The 17,194-nt window shown below is 47.3% G+C and overlaps 2 protein-coding genes across 3 annotated transcripts in view; one reads left to right on the top strand and one right to left on the bottom strand.

Moving 5' to 3' along the window:
• The first annotated feature begins 550 nt into the window (after positions 1-550).
• Positions 551-17,194, top strand: part of DOP1B (DOP1 leucine zipper like protein B) — a 55,633-nt gene continuing 38,989 nt past the window's right edge. The window contains exons 1-5 of one of the 2 annotated variants that reach the window (XM_071567075.1): positions 551-848; positions 5,264-5,430; positions 13,678-13,859; positions 13,949-14,119; positions 16,443-16,632. In XM_071567075.1, coding sequence (XP_071423176.1) covers positions 5,293-5,430; positions 13,678-13,859; positions 13,949-14,119; positions 16,443-16,632 — 681 coding nt within the window. In that variant the 5' untranslated portion in view covers positions 551-848; positions 5,264-5,292. Of the gene's footprint in view, positions 849-5,255; positions 5,431-13,677; positions 13,860-13,948; positions 14,120-16,442; positions 16,633-17,194 lie in introns of both variants that reach the window. The other variant, XM_071567065.1, reaches the window with a different exon arrangement.
• VPS26C (VPS26 endosomal protein sorting factor C) overlaps positions 13,395-17,194 on the bottom strand; it is a 541,728-nt gene continuing 537,928 nt past the window's right edge. Inside the window, exon 9 of the transcript XR_011698846.1 lies at positions 13,395-13,413. The gene's annotated coding sequence lies outside the window, so the exon portion shown is untranslated. The remainder of the gene's footprint in view (positions 13,414-17,194) is intronic.

The following is a 17,194-nucleotide window of genomic DNA, read 5'->3' as shown; positions in this document are numbered from 1 at the left end:
CAGAAGCAACTCTTGCCTCCGACCAGCAGGAGCAGGAGCAGGAGCAGAGCTGGGAATGGGAAGCGCCAGCACCGCGTTACCTGCAGGGCAGGGCGTGGCGTGGCGGGGCGGGGACAGCCAGGCTCGTCCTTGTTTCCAGGCCATCTGAGCCGGTGCAGCGGGATGAGGGAGCGATGCTCCCGATATTCCCGGTATTCCCGATATTCCCGATGTTCCCGATATTCCCGATGCGGCCGTGGCCGGACCCGCCGTTCCCGCCCGCGCCGCTGGGGGGCGCGCGCCGCCCCGCCTGCCCGCCCGCCGGGCTGTACCATTTCACTGCGAGGGGGAGGCCGAGGTGACCGAGGTGACAGGGGACCAGCTGCGGGCAGCGGCGCTCAGCGACACGACAGCGAGTGACAGCGGGAGTTGGGTGACAACGACAGCGGGTGACAGCGGGAGAGGCCGCGACTGATGGGCGACAAGCGAAGTCGCGCTGCACCGGGCTGTGCCGCGGCTCCCCCCTCCGCGGCGCTCGGTGGTATGGCCCCGCTGCGGCCCTGCCGGCGCCGGTGGATTTCCAGAGGGGCCGGTTTCCATTGGGATTGGCGGTGGGAGCGTGGATTTCCAGAGGGGCCGGTGTCCATAGGGACTGACGGAGAGAGCGTGGATTTCCAGAGGGGCCGGTTTCCATAGGGATTGGCGGCCGGAGCGTGGATTTCCAGAGGGGCCGGTGTCCATAGGGATTGGCGGTCGGAGCGTGGATTTCCAGAGGGGCCGGTTTCCATAGGGATTGGCGGTCGGAGCGTGGATTTCCAGAGGGGCCGGTTTCCATAGGGATTCCCGCATCGCGCCAGGACCCTCCGCAGGTACCGCCGGGGAGCGCCGGGAGGGCGGGTTGGAACAGCGGAGACCGCCGGGGAGTGGCGGAGGGAGCCAGGGCTGGGGGAGCCAGGGATGAGATCCTGGGATGAAGGAGCCAGGGATGAGATCCTGGGATGAAGGAGCCAGGGATGAGATCCTGGGATGAAGGAGCCAGGGATGAGGGATCCAGGAATGTGGGGGAGCTAAGATCCAGGGCTAAGGGGGATCCTGGGCTGAGAGATCCAGGGCTGAGCGATCCTGGGCCGAGGGATCTAGGGATGAGATCCTGGGCTGAGAGATTCAGGGATGAGAGATCCTGGGATGAGGGGCATCCAGGGCTGAGAGGTCCAGGGCTGAGACATCCAGGGATGAGAGATCCAGGGATGAGACATCCAGGGATGAGGGGATCCCAGGGATGGGGGATCCTGGCCTTAGAGGTCCAGAGATGGGAGGACCCTGGGCTGAGGGATCCAGGGATGAGAGATCCAGGGATCAGGGGGATCCAGGGATGAGGAAGCCAGGGATGGGGTAATCCTGGGCTGAGAGAACCAGGGATGGGGGAATCCTGGGCTGAGAGAACCAGGGATGGGGGAATCCTGGGCTGAGAGAGCCAGGGATGGGGGAATCCTGGGCTGAGAGAACCAGGGATGGGGGAATCCTGGGCTGAGAGAGCCAGGGATGGGGGAATCCTGGGCTGAGAGATCTAGGGGTGAGGAAATCCTGGACTGAGAGAGCCAGGGATGGGGGAATCCTGGGCTGAGAGAGCCAGGGATGGGGGAATCCTGGGCTGAGAGAGCCAGGGATGGGGGAATCCTGGGCTGAGAGAGCCAGGGATGGGGGAATCCTGGGCTGAGGGGGATCCCAGATTGAGGGGGTCCCAGGCCGATGGGGATCCTGCCCTGTGACTCCCTGTCATGGCCCCAGCAGGAGGGAGGGGATGGGGGTTAAGGGACAGTCACCTCCCCAAGGCAGACCCACAGAATCCCAGCATGGATGGGGTGGGAAGGCACCTCTGGAGACAGCCCAGTCCAACCCCCCTGCCAAGGCAGGGCCACCTGGAGGAGCAGGTGGCACAGGAATGCCCAAGGGTGGGTTTGGAATGTCTCCAAATCCATGACCTCCCCGAGGCTGCCAGAGCTCCAGGAGCCTTTGGACAACGGGACAGGGACAGGGGAATTGTTGGGATGTGCTGGGCAGGGCCAGGGTGGCACTGGATGGTCCCTGGGGGTCCCTCCCAGCTCAGGATATTCCATGATTCTCCCTGGACAACTTGTTCCCGGGTTCTGCTCTCCTCCATGGAAACAAGTTCTTCCTCATGTTGCAATGTTGTGTTTTACTCCTTGTCCTGCCCGCTGAAAAGAGTCCAACACCATCAATGCTGGAAGAGAAACTATTAAAATCAGGATTTACTAAGGAAACTTTGTTTCCCAGGACTTGGGAGATGTGCCTGAAGGTCACTGGAACGTGGTGCTTTTTTGACTTTTTTAAGTATTTTTTTTATCTTCCTGCCTCTAAGAACAAACACAGTCTATTAACTGTGTTTAGATTATTGGATTTTATCAAACCTTTCTGGCAGCTGAGGTGCATGAACATCAATCCACACCAGATCATTCCATCCATCCCTGCTTTTCTGGGTGGGAAGGCACCATTTACCTGCCTTTTCACTGCAAAGTCCAAATAAAATCACTTAAGAACTGAACGAGCCATTTTTTTCCCCCTAAATGAAGTTTTATTACATTTTTTTAAATTTTATTTTACCCTCAGATTCTATTTAAATTTTACTTCAATGCTTTAAACTGAGAATGGGTTTAGATTAGATATTAGGAAGAAATTTTTCCTTGTGAGGGTGGTGAGACCCTGGCACAGGTTGGGCAGAGAAATTCTTCAATCCCTGGAAGTGCCCAAATCCAGGTTGGAGCATCCTGGGATAGTGGAAGGTGTCCCTGCCCATGGACATGGAACTGGGTGGGCTTTGAGGTCCTTTCCATCCAAATAATTCTGTGATTCCATGACAAACAGACCAGGTTTTGATACTACAAAAATCCTCTGGGATGTGATTTCCATAGAACATTCCAAACTCCTTTAGGTGCTGCTGATAATCCGATTGATTCCTCTTCTCTAAATGGATTTTATGGCATTTCCAGACCTGGTGTGTCCTGTCAGCAAAACAACTGCCCCATCCCAAGTGATCCAGACAAATCCCTGATTTCAGGAAGTTATTCCAGCAGCCCTAACTTGGCAGGGACCTACTGGAATAACATCCCAGCTCCTGCTTTGTTCCATGGAATATAAATACAATCCAATGATTCAGGTACTTAGATGAGGGAAATGGGATTCAGCTCCTTACCCTGGCAATGTTTATATCAAATTATTCTTGATTTTTGCTCACAGCATCTTGCAAGTTTTCCACTTTGTTGAGTTTTATGGGAGAAATTGCTTTATTTTTTTAAAAAAAATCCATGTTGAGGAGCTGTATCCCAGATAAATGTTGTTTTCCACTTTGCTGAGTTTTATGGGAGAAATTGCTTTATTTTTTTAAAAAAAATCCATGTTGAGGAGCTGTATCCCAGATAAATGTTGTGTTCCACTTTGCTGAGTTTTATGGGAGAAATTCTTTTTTTTTTTTTTAAATCCATGTTGAAGAGCTGTATCCCAGATAAATGTTATGTTCCACTTTGGTGAGTTTTATGGGAGAAATTGCTTTATTTTTTTTTTTTTAAATCCATGTTGAGGAGCTGTATCCCAGATAAATGTTGTTTTCCACTTTGTTGAGTTTTATGGGAGAAATTCCTTTTTTTTTTTTTTTTAAAATCCTTGTTCAGGAGCTGTATCCCAGATAAATGTTGTTTTCCACTTTGCTGAGTTTTATGGGAGAAATTCCTTTATTTTTTTTTTTAAAAATCCTTGTTGAGAAGCTGTATCCCAGATAAATGTTGTTTTCCACTTTGCTGAGTTTTATGGGAGAAATTGCTTTATTTTTTTTTTTTTAAATCCTTGTTGAGGAGCTGTATCCCAGATAAATGTTGTTTTCCACTTTGCTGAGTTTTATGGGAGAAATTGCTTTATTTTTTTTTTTTTAAATCCTTGTTGAGGAGCTGTATCGCAGATAAATGTTGTTTTCCACTTTGCTGAGTTTTATGGGAGAAATTGCTTTATTTTTTTTTAAATCCATATTGAAGAGCTGTATCCCAGATAAATGTTATTCCTTGCAAGGCACTGGGAGTTTTTTAAACCTCTCTGCTGAGAGGGGCACTGGAAACAAAATCAAAACAAAATTAAACCCTCACTGCAGGCAAACAAACAAACCCAACCAACCAAATCTGGCCCTGATGACACTGTATGATAATGATAATTTTTTTCCCATCGAGGTGGATCTAATTTGGATGACACTGAGTGGTTTTACTGGTAGTGGTTGAATCCAGGAAAGTGCAAAGATGCCTTAAAACCGCACTTAAAATCCTTTTTTTTTTAATTCATCCAGCATTTTTCTGTGAGTTTCCTATCAAAAATCCTTTATTGATTTAGTTATTGTTGTGTATTGGTATTTTAAAAGAATATAAATTTATTTTTGTGTCCTCAATGCAGATGTCATTCAGAAACATAAAGTATTTTGTAACAAAACTCTGCTTTTCTGTATCAGGGATGGAGCAGGGATTGACCTAAACCTGCTGTTCCTAAACCTAAGCATATTTAGAATATTCCAGAAGAATATTTTCATATTTTCTATCAGGAGAAAGGGAGCAAGGGAGGGAAGGAAGGATTTTTCAGTACAGAAAATCCACACATGCTTGTTTGCCACTGTTCTAAACCAAAGTGTCTGTTGGATTTTTAACCCAAATGCCTTGCAAAAGATGAGAAAATTAAATCTGAATAAGCTGGTTTTCCTTTATAAAAATACAGGGATGCTTTTTGTGGAAATAAGGAGGATTCTAATGCATGGCTGGGCTTTTTGGCACAACCCCTTGGTTTGGTGCTTGAGCATCTGCTGAGCTGCAGAGCCCTGAGAGCTCCTTCTGTGTGCTGAGAGGCCCTTCAGCAGGATCCCTCTGGAATATTTGGATATGGAATGTTTCCCATTCCACTGCCCAGACAGCCAGTTATGAAAAATATTCCTTTTTTTCCAACACCTTCTCAGGGCTTTGGCTCTTTATGGGGTCACTTTGCCATCCTTCCTTTTGTTTTTTGTGCATGGAAGGGGGAAAACCACGTTTCATAAAGAGGAAAATGTGACTGCAAAGCTTCCAGAAGGGGCAGTGGGGACTTCAAGTCACACCCAGGGAATTATTTTTAACTTTGTGTTGAAACTTGAGCTGCTGACCTGTTTATTTTGTGTGTTTATTGTTATCTTACAGCACTTTGAGTTTGCCAGAACTGAAAAGTGGGTTGTTTTTGTAACTGTTTGGATGTTTTAGTTCACCAGGAGGTTCCACCTTGCTATGAGAACCCAAGATGGATCCAGAAGAGCAGGATTTGCTTGGTGATTACAGATACAGGAATTATTCCTCAGCAATTGAGAAAGCTTTGAGAAACTTTGAATCCTCCAGTGAGTGGGCAGATCTTATCTCTTCCCTTGGCAAACTCAATAAGGTACAGAAATATATTTGTTTTTTCGTTTTTGAAATTATATTTGTGTTGTTATTGACTTTTCTGGAACTTCTGGTGCTTGGCAAAATTGAGAATTCACTCCAGAAAAATATTAGTTGATAAATGAAGGCTATTTGAAGCAGTTAAGTCAGTATATTTTATATAAATGTCAGAAATTCTGGTGAAACCAACAAAGCTTTCCTTCAAATGGTACTTTTTTTCCTTTGTATGGATAAATTAAGTTAATTGTTGCATCAAAGAAACTAATTTTTAGAAGCAAGAAATGTCATAGAATACCAGAGTGGGTTGTGTTGGAAGGGACCTTAAAGCCCAAGGTACTGAAGAAATATCAGGGTATTGGTTACTCACTCCAGAGCAGATAAAAAGCTTTTATATAAAACAGGTCACAGGTTTTGGAGTATTTCCTGAGTCAAAACTTGCATTTAAATATCACACTTCCAATCCATGCCCTTGCCTTGGATTTGAGGAAAAAATTAATTTGGTGGTGCCTTTTGTGTGACCACAGAAAGAAAGGAGGAGACTTTTATGGAAGACACTTGGGAAGTATTTCCCAGATACTCCAGAAATTCTGTCACAGAATCCCAGACTGTTCTGAGCTGGAAGGACCCACAAGGATCATCCAGTCCAACTCTTCAGTCAGTGGCCCACCCAGGGGATTGAACCCATGACCTTGGCATTGTTACAACCAAGTTTTACCCAACTGAGCTGATCTCAGGGTTGAGTGTGTCCTCTCCTCCTGCCCAAGAAACAAAATGTATGTTCTTTGTGCTCCTTTTGGTCTCTTTTAGTATAAAACTCCTCCTCAGTGTCTGTGGGGTAAGAGTAGTTACAGTCCTTCAGGAAACAGGGGTGGGAGGAGGCAAATTCTGCAGAACCCAGAAGGAAACAGCTGTTGTTCCCTGACAGGCCCCACACCCTTTGCTGTCACTGCTCACCCTCAGGCCTGCAGAGTTCTCAAGGGGAAGGAGAATCCACAGAATTAATGGAGCCACAGAATGGCTCAAGTTGGAAGAGACCCCTAAGAACCATCAGGTCTAACTCTCTGCTCAACAAGAAACTAAACTGTGTGACTGAGTGTCACCCAAAGGCTCCTGCAGCTCTGGCAGCCTCGGGGCTGTGCCCACTGCCCTGGGGAGCCTGGGCAGTGCCCACCACCCTCTGGGGGAAGAGCCTTTGGCTGAGATCCCACCTGCCCCTGCCCTGGCACAGCCCCAGCCGTGCCCTGGGCCTGGCCCTGCTCAGGACAAGCTGATTCTAAATCTGAGGACAAAAGGTACAGGCAGCAGGAGCTTTGCCCAGGTGGGAGGTGCTGGGGAGGGGCACAGGGAGCTCCCAGGGTGGCACACGTGGGTGCCACGGGCTCTGGCAGGCAGGAGGAACTGTGGAATCATGGAATTACCCTGAGCTGGGAGGGACCCCCAGGGAGCATCCAGTGCCACCCTGGCCCTGCCCAGCACACCCCAACAGTCCCCCCTGCCCTGACCCATTGCCCAAAGGCTCCTGCAGCTCTGGCAGCCTCGGGGCCGTGCCCACTGCCCTGGGGAGCCTGGGCAGTGCCCACCACCCTCTGGGGGAAGAGCCTTTGGCTGAGATCCCACCTGCCCCTGCCCTGGCACAGCTCCAGCCGTGCCCTGGGCCTGGCCCTGCTCTCAGGGCTCAGAGATGGAGCTGCCCCTCAGGAGGAGCTGCAGCCCCTGCTGAGCTCTGCCCTCAGTGCCCTCTGCTCTAGCTGGACAAGCCCAGTGCCCTCACCCCTCTTAATCTTCCCCCTGAGACTTTCCACCATCTTTTCCATCCTCCCCTGCACACATTAATAATGTGATATCCTTCCTATATTGTGGTGCCCAAAACTGCCCTCAGGACTCGAGGAGAGGCCACACCAGCACAGAGCAAAGTGGGACCATCCCCTCCCTTCACCAGGACATGGTTTCTCACTGAAAGTAAAGCTGGAACCCTCCTTGAAATATTAAAATTCCCATCCCCTCCCTTCACCAGGACATGGTTTCTCACTGAAAGTAAAGCTGGAACCCTCCTTGAAATATTAAAATTCCCATCCCCTCCCTTCACCAGGACATGGTTTCTCACTGAAAGTAAAGCTGGAACCCTCCTTGAAATATTAAAATTCCCATCCCTTCCCTTCACCAGGACATGGTTTCTCACTGAAAGTAAAGCTGGAACCCTCCTTGAAATATTAAAATTCCCATGTTCCACCTGTTTGCATCTTGCCATTTATATTCTTATTTATAAACATCACTTTCTCATAATGATGCATAATTAAAACACCCAATTAAAACTCCAAAATCTTTCCTTTACAAACTGCAGGGAAGTTTCATCTTACCTGACCTCAAAAGGGCAGGTCAGCCAAAAAACATGGGCACAACTGCAGGAACTCCCCTCAGACTCCCTATAAAACCTGAGAGGAACACACATAATTTTAGGGCAGTGTTCACCTGACCTACTTTCAACTGACTCAAACTCAACTTGCCCTCAGCCCAAACCCCCAGATCCCTTTCCCTGGGGCTGCTCTCCAGCCTCTCATCCCCCAGTTTATACATATTATAACCAGGATTACTCTTCCCTAGGCAGAGAATCTGACAAGTGCTGTTATTGAATTCCATACAGGTGGTGATTTCTCAGCTCTCTGGTCCATCCAGATCTCTCTTCAGGACTTCTGTACCCTCAAGGGAGTCAATGGCTAAAAATGCTAAAATACTAAATATCTAACAATATCCAACAATAATAACATACTAAATAACACTAAAGGGTCACCATCAATTTAATATCAGCAACTCCTTTCTCCAGATTTATAACCTGAAGGGAAGTTCTGGCCAGGTGGGGGTTGGTCTCTTCTCCCAGGCACTCAGCAATAGGACAAGGGGGCACGATGGGCTCAAGCTCTGCCAGGGGAAATTGAAGTTGGAGAGCAGAAAGAAATTCTTTGCAGAGAGAGTGCTCAGGGATTGGAATGGGCTGCCCAGAGAGAGGGTGGATTCCCCATCCCTGGAGGTTTTTCAGCTGAGCTTGGCCGTGGCACTGAGTGCCATGATCTGGTAAAGGGACTGGAGTTGGCCCAAGGGTTGGACTCGATGATCTCGGAGGTCTTTTCCAACACAATCCATTCTGTGATTCTGTCATTCTATGACTTGTCTAGCTCTGTGCTGGGCAGGTTATCACAAGGGCTCTGGGAGAGACAGTATCAAAAGCTTTGCTAAAATCCCAAACTGGGACAACCTTTGCCAATCTGAGGGATTTTTAGCTGTTTTCCCTCTTGAGAGGTGAGATGCTGGAACAGGAGTTGCACAGGAGGTTCTCTGCAACAGGAGTTACACATTTCTGCCTTCACTGTTTCATCATAATTCCTGTTGAGTCAAGAGGCAGAAGCCTTCAAAATGCTTTTCATAAAAGGGAAAATATGAATAATAATTAGAGTGAGAGGTAGGCTTTGATCTTTTCTCTTGGCCTAGATGAGCACACAGATTAACACCTATCTGAAGCTCTTATTCAGCTACAAGAATTCCCAAAATATGTTCCAGCCTGACAGAAACCAAGGAAAGAAAGCTTTTAACTGATCCATCAGTCCATCTGCTCTGGTGTTTTATGGACTTAATCTTTTTAGGAGCTTAAGAACTGGTAGAGCAAATCATGCCCAGTGTTCATCTGTGTCTGTGTGTGGTCTGGAAATAAGGATGATGGGGGGAAATGTTGCCAAAAAATAAGATGTCAGTAACTATTCCTTTATTTCTGTGATTCCTTGATCTCTTACATTGTAAAACATAAATATTTTTTGAGTTTTGGTGGCACTGGGGGAGGTGTTTTTAACACAAAATCCTGATTTTTCCTGCAGGGAAGGTTGGCTGCTGAAAGAGGCAACTTCTACTTCTCTGTCACTGCTTGGCAGTTGCAGTTGATGATTTTAGAGGTCTTTTCCAACCTTAATGATTCCCAGATTCTACATTGGGATAAACTGGAGGTTGTTTTTCACAGTTTTTCTGCTTCTGTGGCTCTAAATGATGTTTCAGGGTGACTTGTCCAACCAGGGAAGCAACAGAGAAACTTTAATATAAATATTCAACTGGATGGGTCAGTTTGTAGATCTAGAAACATTTTATTTTGTCATTTGAGAGAGCTGAACCTCATCCAACCTGACAACTGTCAACAGCTTCACCTCCAATTGCTTTTAGGCAGGGAGAGGAATAAAGGATTTTATGTTTTTGTTTTGGTTTGGTTTGTTTTGTTTTTGATGTTTTTGTTTTGTGTGCTGTTGAAAGTAGGTCAGGTGAACATTGCCCTAAAATTGTGTGTGTTCCTCTCAGGTTTTATAGGGAGTCTGAGGGGAATTCCTGCAGTTGTGCCCATGTTTTTTGGCTTTTGAGATCAGGGAAGATGAAATTTCCCTGCAGTTTGTAAGGGAAAGATTTTGGAGTTTTAATTGGGTGTTTTAATTAGGCATCACTATGAGAAAGGAGAAGCAATGGAAAGTGATTATAAATAAAAATATAAATGGGAAGATGCAAACAGGTGGAACATGGGAATTTTAATATTTCAAGGAGAGTTTCAGCTTTACTTTCAGTGAGAAATCACTTTCATACTTTGATAAACTGCTGTGGATGGAATTCCTGGCTGGGAGGGTGGAATTACTGGCTGGGAGGGTGATGAGGGAGTAGAACAGAATTCCCAGAGCAGCTGTGGCTGCCCCATCCCTGGGAGTGTCCCAGGCCAGGCTGGACAGGGCTTGGAGCAGCCTGGGCTGGTGGGAGGTGTCCCTGCCCATGGTTGGAACTGGATGATCTCCAAGGTCCCTTCCAACCCAAACCATTCTGTGACTCTGATTTGCCATAATTTGAATTCTGAATTGTTAAGTGAAGTTTATATTTCCAAGAGGCTTTTTAGTTTCTGCTTATTATGTTTTATGGCAGATGTTGCAGAGCATCACAATAACAAGCCTGGAGAGGAGAAGCTCCAGGGAGACCTGAGAGCCCCTTCCAGAGCCTAAAGGGGCTCCAGGAGAGCTGGAGAGGGACTGGGGACAAGGGATGGAGGGACAGGACAAAGGGAATGGCTTCAAACTGCAAAGGGAAGGGTTAGGTGGGATATTGAGGAGAAATCCTTCCCTGGGAGGGTGGGCAGGCCCTGGCACAGGTTGGGCAGAGCAGCTGTGGCTGCCCCATCCCTGGGAGTGTCCCAGGCCAGGCTGGACAGGGCTTGGAGCAGCCTGGGCTGGTGGGAGGTGTCCCTGCCCATGGGAGGGGGTGGGAATGATCTTTGAGGTCCCTTCCAACTCAAACCATTCCATAATTCCAAATGTTTTCCTCACCTATCCCTGATATTTGGTGAAGGGGAGTTCCTATTTGTTGATGGAGAATTCACTTCACATCCTCAGGAAATGTTTGAGTCAAACGAGGCATTATTTCTGTAATGGATCAGATTGTCTGTGTAATAAGCAGTGAATATTTTCATTTTCTGCTTAGTTGATGCCTAAATTTTAACTCTTGGAATATTAAGGTGGTGTTGGTTCAGTCTGAACTCTGAGAGGAAAAATATTTACCCCTGGCAGACTTTTGAGATAATTAACTTCTTTTCTATATACAGAGGGCGTGGGCAAAGACATGCCAAGCAATATAAATAGAATGTTTCAAAGTCCAGCTTCAAAGTCATTGCAAATAATAAAGATTTAAATATTTAATGCTGATTTATTATTTCTCATGTAACTTCTGGATAAATCAAATGTCAAAGATATAAAAGAGGGAACTCCACAGATATAACCTGGTGTTGTTTCAGATGTGAAACTTTGCTGTTTTCTTGGATTCTATTTTTTATTTTAGCTTTTCTTACCCATTAAAGTCTCACCCTGGGGGAGGGAAGGAAGGCAATGAGTTGGCTCTGAGTGACATCTGCACTGTGTGTACCAGGATGGGGACTCAGTTCTGTTTGCTGTTCTTACAAGCTCTCAACCTTTTCCTTGCTGAGTAAATTTTGTTACTGGAACCCCCTCACTGACTGCTGTGGTGGGTTTATCTCCTCCCCTTCCTGCTGATGAGTTTTCAGCATTCAGGTGACTGTGGGATCATCTCTGGGTGGTTTGGGGTTTTTTCCAGGGTTAGTTCACTCCTCTGCTGGTTTTCCAAAACCTTTTTTTCCAAGCAGAAGAGAAGGGAGTGGAGCACAAGTGCTGTGGGGAGAGGCTGAGGGAGCTGGGGGTGTTCAGCCTGGAGAAGAGGAGGCTCAGAGGTGACCTCAGCACTGTCTGGAACTGCCTGAAGGGAAGTTCTGGCCAGGTGGGGGTTGGTCTCTTCTCCCAGGCACTCAGCAATAGGACAAGGGGGCACGATGGGCTCAAGCTCTGCCAGGGGAAATTGAAGTTGGAGAGCAAAAAGAAATTCTTTGCAGAGAGAGTGCTCAGGCATTGGAATGGGATGCCCAGAGAGGGGGTGGATTCCCCATCCCTGGAGGTTTTTCAGCTGAGCTTGGCCGTGGCACTGAGTGCCATGATCTGGTAAAGGGACTGGAGTTGGCCCAAGGGTTGGACTTGATGATCTCAGAGGGCTCTTCCAACCCAATGGATGTGGCACTGAGTGAGAATCCACCACATCTTGATCCAACCCCACTGTGATCACCAGCCCAGGGCACTGAGTGCCCTGGGCTGGTGATCACAGTGGGGTTGGATCAAGGGTTGGACTTGATGATCCCAGAGGTCTTTCCCAACCCAATCCATTCTGTGATTCTCTGAACCTCAACCTAAAAACAATTATGTAGGATAAGACCATGACTTAACTTTGGGGAGAGCCAAGAGTTTGCCTGGAAACATTCCAGAGGTCCATCTGCAGTGAAACATCTGTTTGTGTTTGCAGACAGTGATCAAAGGCTGAAATGCCACTGACCTGCAACTTGTGTTTTTTTTGTCTCTGGGTTGAAGAGACAACTTATTTACCCTGCTGGAATGCACTGCTGGCTCTAGGGAAGGAGTAACCTTTCCAAAGGAAAGAGGTGTATTTTTTTCTAGCAACCTGTCCTGTCTGCACCACTTGGTTAACTATTTCCTGTCCTGAAGGGCTTTGACTTGCACATCAATACAGCCAGAATTGTTATTGTTATTAAACTGAATGGAGCCACATGGAATTCCAGATAAGGTGTTACTGTCCCATTTAATCTTTCCTGCCTTAGTCAGAGGGTTTGTTGTTTATATTTCAGCTATTGGGAAGGAATTCCTGGCTGGGAGGGTGGACAGGTCCTGGCACAGGGTGGGCAGAGCAGCTGTGGCTGCCCCATCCCTGGGAGTGTCCCAGGCCAGCTTGGACAGGGCTTGGAGCAGCCTGGGCTGGTGGGAGGTGTCCCTGCCCATGGCAGGGGGTGGCACTGGGTGATGCTGCTGGAGAGGCCAGAGGAGGCCCCAGGATGGGCAGAGGATGGAGCAGCTCTGCTGGGAGGAAAGGCTGGCACAGCTGGCATTGGCCAGCCTGGAGAGGAGAAGCTTTGGGGGGACCTCAGTGTGGCCTTCCAGGAGCTGAAGGAGCCACAAGAAAGAAAGAGAGAGACCATTCCCAAGGGATGGAGGGACAGGAGAAGGGGAATGGCTTCAAAGTCCCAGAGGGCAGGGACAGATGGGATATGGGAAGGAATTGCTGGCTGGGAGGGTGGGCAGGCACTGGCACAGGTTGAGCAGAGCAGCTGTGGCTGCCCCATCCCTGGGAGTGTCCCAGGCCAGGTTGGACAGGGCTTGAAGCAGCCTGGGCTGGTGGGAGGTGTCCCTGCCCATGGCAGGGGGTGGAATGGGGTGATCTTTAATGTCCCTTCCAATCCAAACCATTCTATAATTCTATACATGAAATGAAAATCTATGAGGAAAGGTAGGTATTTAATTCTTTATTCCTTAAAAGCTGACATGCTCTTCTTGCCACTTCCATATTTCTCCTGTAGAAAGGATAAGGATACCTTGTCCTTGTCCCTGTCCCTGTCCCTGTCCCTGTCCTGTCCCTGTCCTGTCCCCTGACCTCCTTTTCCAGCATCTGAGCAGAGTAAACCCAGATTTTTGTACACTGTTCGTGGCTGATTCCATGTGCAAACTCAACAGCAAAATTCTGCTGTTTCAGGGCAACAAATCACATTAATGAGGGAAAGCCCTTGAATGTATTTAGTTCTTCTCCAAGCTAATAGGAAACCTTTGACATGCAATCATCATATGTGTTGTATTGTACATCACAGCTGTGGATTCTCCCCTCCTTTCTCCCACAGGCTCTGCAGAGTAACCTCAAATATTCCCTCCTGCCAAGACGACTCATCATCAGCAAAAGGTTATCCCAGTGTTTGCATCCAGCCCTTCCCAGTGGAGTGCACTTAAAGGCTTTGGAAACCTATGAAATCATCTTTAAAATCATTGGCACCAAATGGCTGGCCAAGGATTTATTCTTGTACAGGTAATTTTATTTTTTTTTCCTAAAGCATAAGCATTTCAGAGTCCATTTTAATTGACTATTATTTTTTTTTCTTTTTCTTTTTTTCAAAGCTCTGGGTTGTTTCCCTTGCTGGCAAATGCAGCAATGTCAGTGAGACCTGTTCTTCTTGGGTTATATGAGAAATACTTCCTTCCTCTCCAAAAATCCCTCCTGCCTGGTCTTCAAGCCTTTGTGATTGGGCTCCTACCTGGGTTGGAAGAAGGATCAGAAATTTATGACAGGTAATATTAATTGTTAAATGTTAATTTAAAAGCAATGTAGGATATTTTATATTTTCAGGGAATTCTCACAAATTATCTCTCAGCTTTCTGTACAGAAGGCTGGATAAAAAAGCTTCTGAAGGTGAAAGAATGGTGTGTCCTCAAAGATGATGAAGCAGAAAAACACTTTCCCCTTCTATTTTCATCTCAGCAGAAGAAAAAAGGAGGGTTAAAAATAAACATGCTGAGAAAAGGGACTAAAAACTGTTTCTCAAAGCTCCTCTGAACAACTAAATAATTAACCTGACTCCCCAAACCTCTGCTCTGTGGATTAATTCTATTTAAATATAATGCAGGAGAGCAGCTGAATTCCTTCCAGGATTTCCAACTAATCTGACTAAATATGAAGCAGTGAGTTAAGGGTGAATTTCCAAGATCCCACTTCTGGCTTTATACCCTTTTTTCCCTGCTTTTGATGGCATCATTTTCCTCTTTGCCTTGAACAAACAAGATCAGAGACAGGAACAGAGAATTTATTTCACTGTGAAAGGTTTATGGTAACACTCAGTAAATGTTATTTTGTGAAACACAAAAATTCCAAGAGAAAACTTTTCTTTACTTTACTCATTGTGATGACTCTGGTGCCAGACCAAGACACCTTGTCAGATGTGTTAGATGGATTTAAAATTCTTCTTCAATATTGAGACTCTCCACTGAACATTTTCAGAATCTTCAATATTAACAACTAAAATTCCAGGGGGAGGGACACTTCCCATTAGACCAGGTTGCTCAGAGCCCCATCCAGTGTATTCCTGGACATTTCCAGGGTTGGGGAGTTCACATCTCATGTTCCCCTTCATCCAGTGCCTTAAAAATTGAACCTGTTGATTTGCAAATGTAAATTTTTAGGATAACTTCCAGTTCCCAAACTGCTAAAGTTTGGGTTCAGAGCCTGACATCAGATTTATTAAATGACTTGCAATTCAGCATTTCCCCAAAAAATCAGCAATTCCCACAATTCTCACCATAAATGTTTTGCCATCAGAGGTACTGCAGCAGTTTGGGCAGAGCTTCATTTTTGCAGGTATTTACTGAGGGGTTTGCAGAATAAGGACAGAAACCTGATTGCTGTGACTGCACAGTGGCAAAGACTGGATTGGTTTTGGCTGGTTTTGCACCATCAGCTTTGTCTGATTGCACAGGATCACCTGGCTTGGTGAGAGTTCCCTTCCAACCCAAACCATTCCATGATTCCATGATCACAGTTCTGTCAGATTCCCTTTCTGGGCCCTGGATGGGCCTTCAGGTCCCTTCCACCCCACCCCATTCTGGGATTCTGTGACCAGCACAGGAAAAGGGCACCACTCACAATGCAAAGATAAGAAGATCACACCAATTCTGCCAACCACAGACTGTTTCTGTGTGCAGCTGCCTTTGCATGGAACAAACTAAACTGACCTGAATAGTGTGACCAGGTAGCCAAGAAGGCCAATGGGATCCTGGCCTGGATCCAAACTAGCGTGGCCAGCAGGCCCAGGGCAGTGACCCTTCCCCTGGACTCTGCCTTGGGGAGGCCACACCTTGAGTGTTGTGTTCAGTTCTGGGCCCCTCAGTTGAGGCAAGAGATTGAGGGGCTGGAGCGGGGCCAGAGAAGAGCAACGAGGCTGGAGAAGGGACTGGATGTGGCTCTGAGTGTCCTCTTAAACACCTCCTGGGACAGAGAATCCAACATGTCTTGATCCAACCCCACTGTGATCACCAGCCCCTGGCATGGTGTGCCAGGGGCTGGTGATCACAGTGGGGTTGGATCAAGGGTTGGACTTCATAATCTCACAGGTCTCTTCCAACCCAACTGAGAAGAGCAACGAGGCTGGAGAAGGGACTGGAGCACAAGTGCTGTGGGGAGAGGCTGAGGGAGCTGGGGGTGTTTAGCCTGGAGAAGAGGAGGCTCAGAGGTGACCTCAGCACTGTCTGGAACTGCCTGAAGGGAAGTTCTGGCCAGGTAGGGGTTGGTCTCTTCTCCCAGGCACTCAGCAATAGGACAAAGGGGGCATGATGGGCTCAAGCTCTGCCAGGGGAAATTGAAGTTGGAGAGCAGAAAGAAATTCTTTGCAGAGAGAGTGCTCAGGGATTGGAATGGGCTGCCCAGAGAGGGGGTGGATTCCCCATCCCCGGAGGTTTTTCAGCTGAGCTTGGCCGTGGCACTGAGTGCCATGATCTGGTAAAGGGACTGGAGTTGGACCAAGGGTTGGACTTGATGATCTCGGAGCTCTTTTCCAACCCAATCCATTCTATGATTCTCTGACCAAGGTCTGTTTTCTCCTGTGCTCTGTGTCCCCAACAGAACAGATGCTCTGCTGGTGAGGCTCTCCCTGCTGATGGGCCAGGAGGTGTTTTATGGGGCTCTGTGGGGCAGTGTCCTGGCCAGCCCCTCCATCAGGCTTCCTGCCTCCCTCTTCGTGGTCAGCCACATCAACAGAGAGCTGCCTGGCAAGCAGCAGAAGTACATGCTGGGCACTGATCACAAGCTCACAGTGAGTTCATTCCCCTCCTCAAGCACAGTCTGATCTACCACAGCACCCTTCTGTCTCTTGGGTTAGAACAACATTGTCTTGGTTTCATCCTGGTCTCCCATCCTGAGCTGCCCCCCCTTCTGTCCCCACTCCTCAAAGCAGGGAAAAGGAAAGGGGGAAAAAAAACTTGAAAGAAACTGAGCCAAGTCTATATATATATATATATATATATATATGTGTATATTCTGTAAATGTCCACAATTATATGTATACAAATAACATCCCCAACAGGGAAAGGGAAAAGAAAGGGAAAAAGGGAAGTGGGAAAAGGGCAACCAAGAGACAAACAAAAATCAATGGGTACAGAAACACCCCCAACCCACCCACCAATTAAACCAGTACAATACAATCCCACCAACCAGTCTTAGAAGAAAGCCAGACCTTCTCTCACCTGGGGGTCTCACTCACATCTTTCTTCTGATCTTCTGCATGGCTCTGATGAGGGACCAAGAGCAGCAAAGAACTCCCTGCCCTCCACCCTCACCAGAATCCAAAAAGAAACTAAATTTCCTCTCTCCTGTCT

The sequence above is a fragment of the Pithys albifrons genome, chromosome 1 (genome assembly GCF_047495875.1).
Source record: "Pithys albifrons albifrons isolate INPA30051 chromosome 1, PitAlb_v1, whole genome shotgun sequence".
NCBI classification, from domain to species: Eukaryota; Metazoa; Chordata; class Aves; order Passeriformes; family Thamnophilidae; genus Pithys; species Pithys albifrons.
Note: the sequence above shows the minus strand (reverse complement) of the source record. Positions and strands in the feature narration are given on the sequence as shown.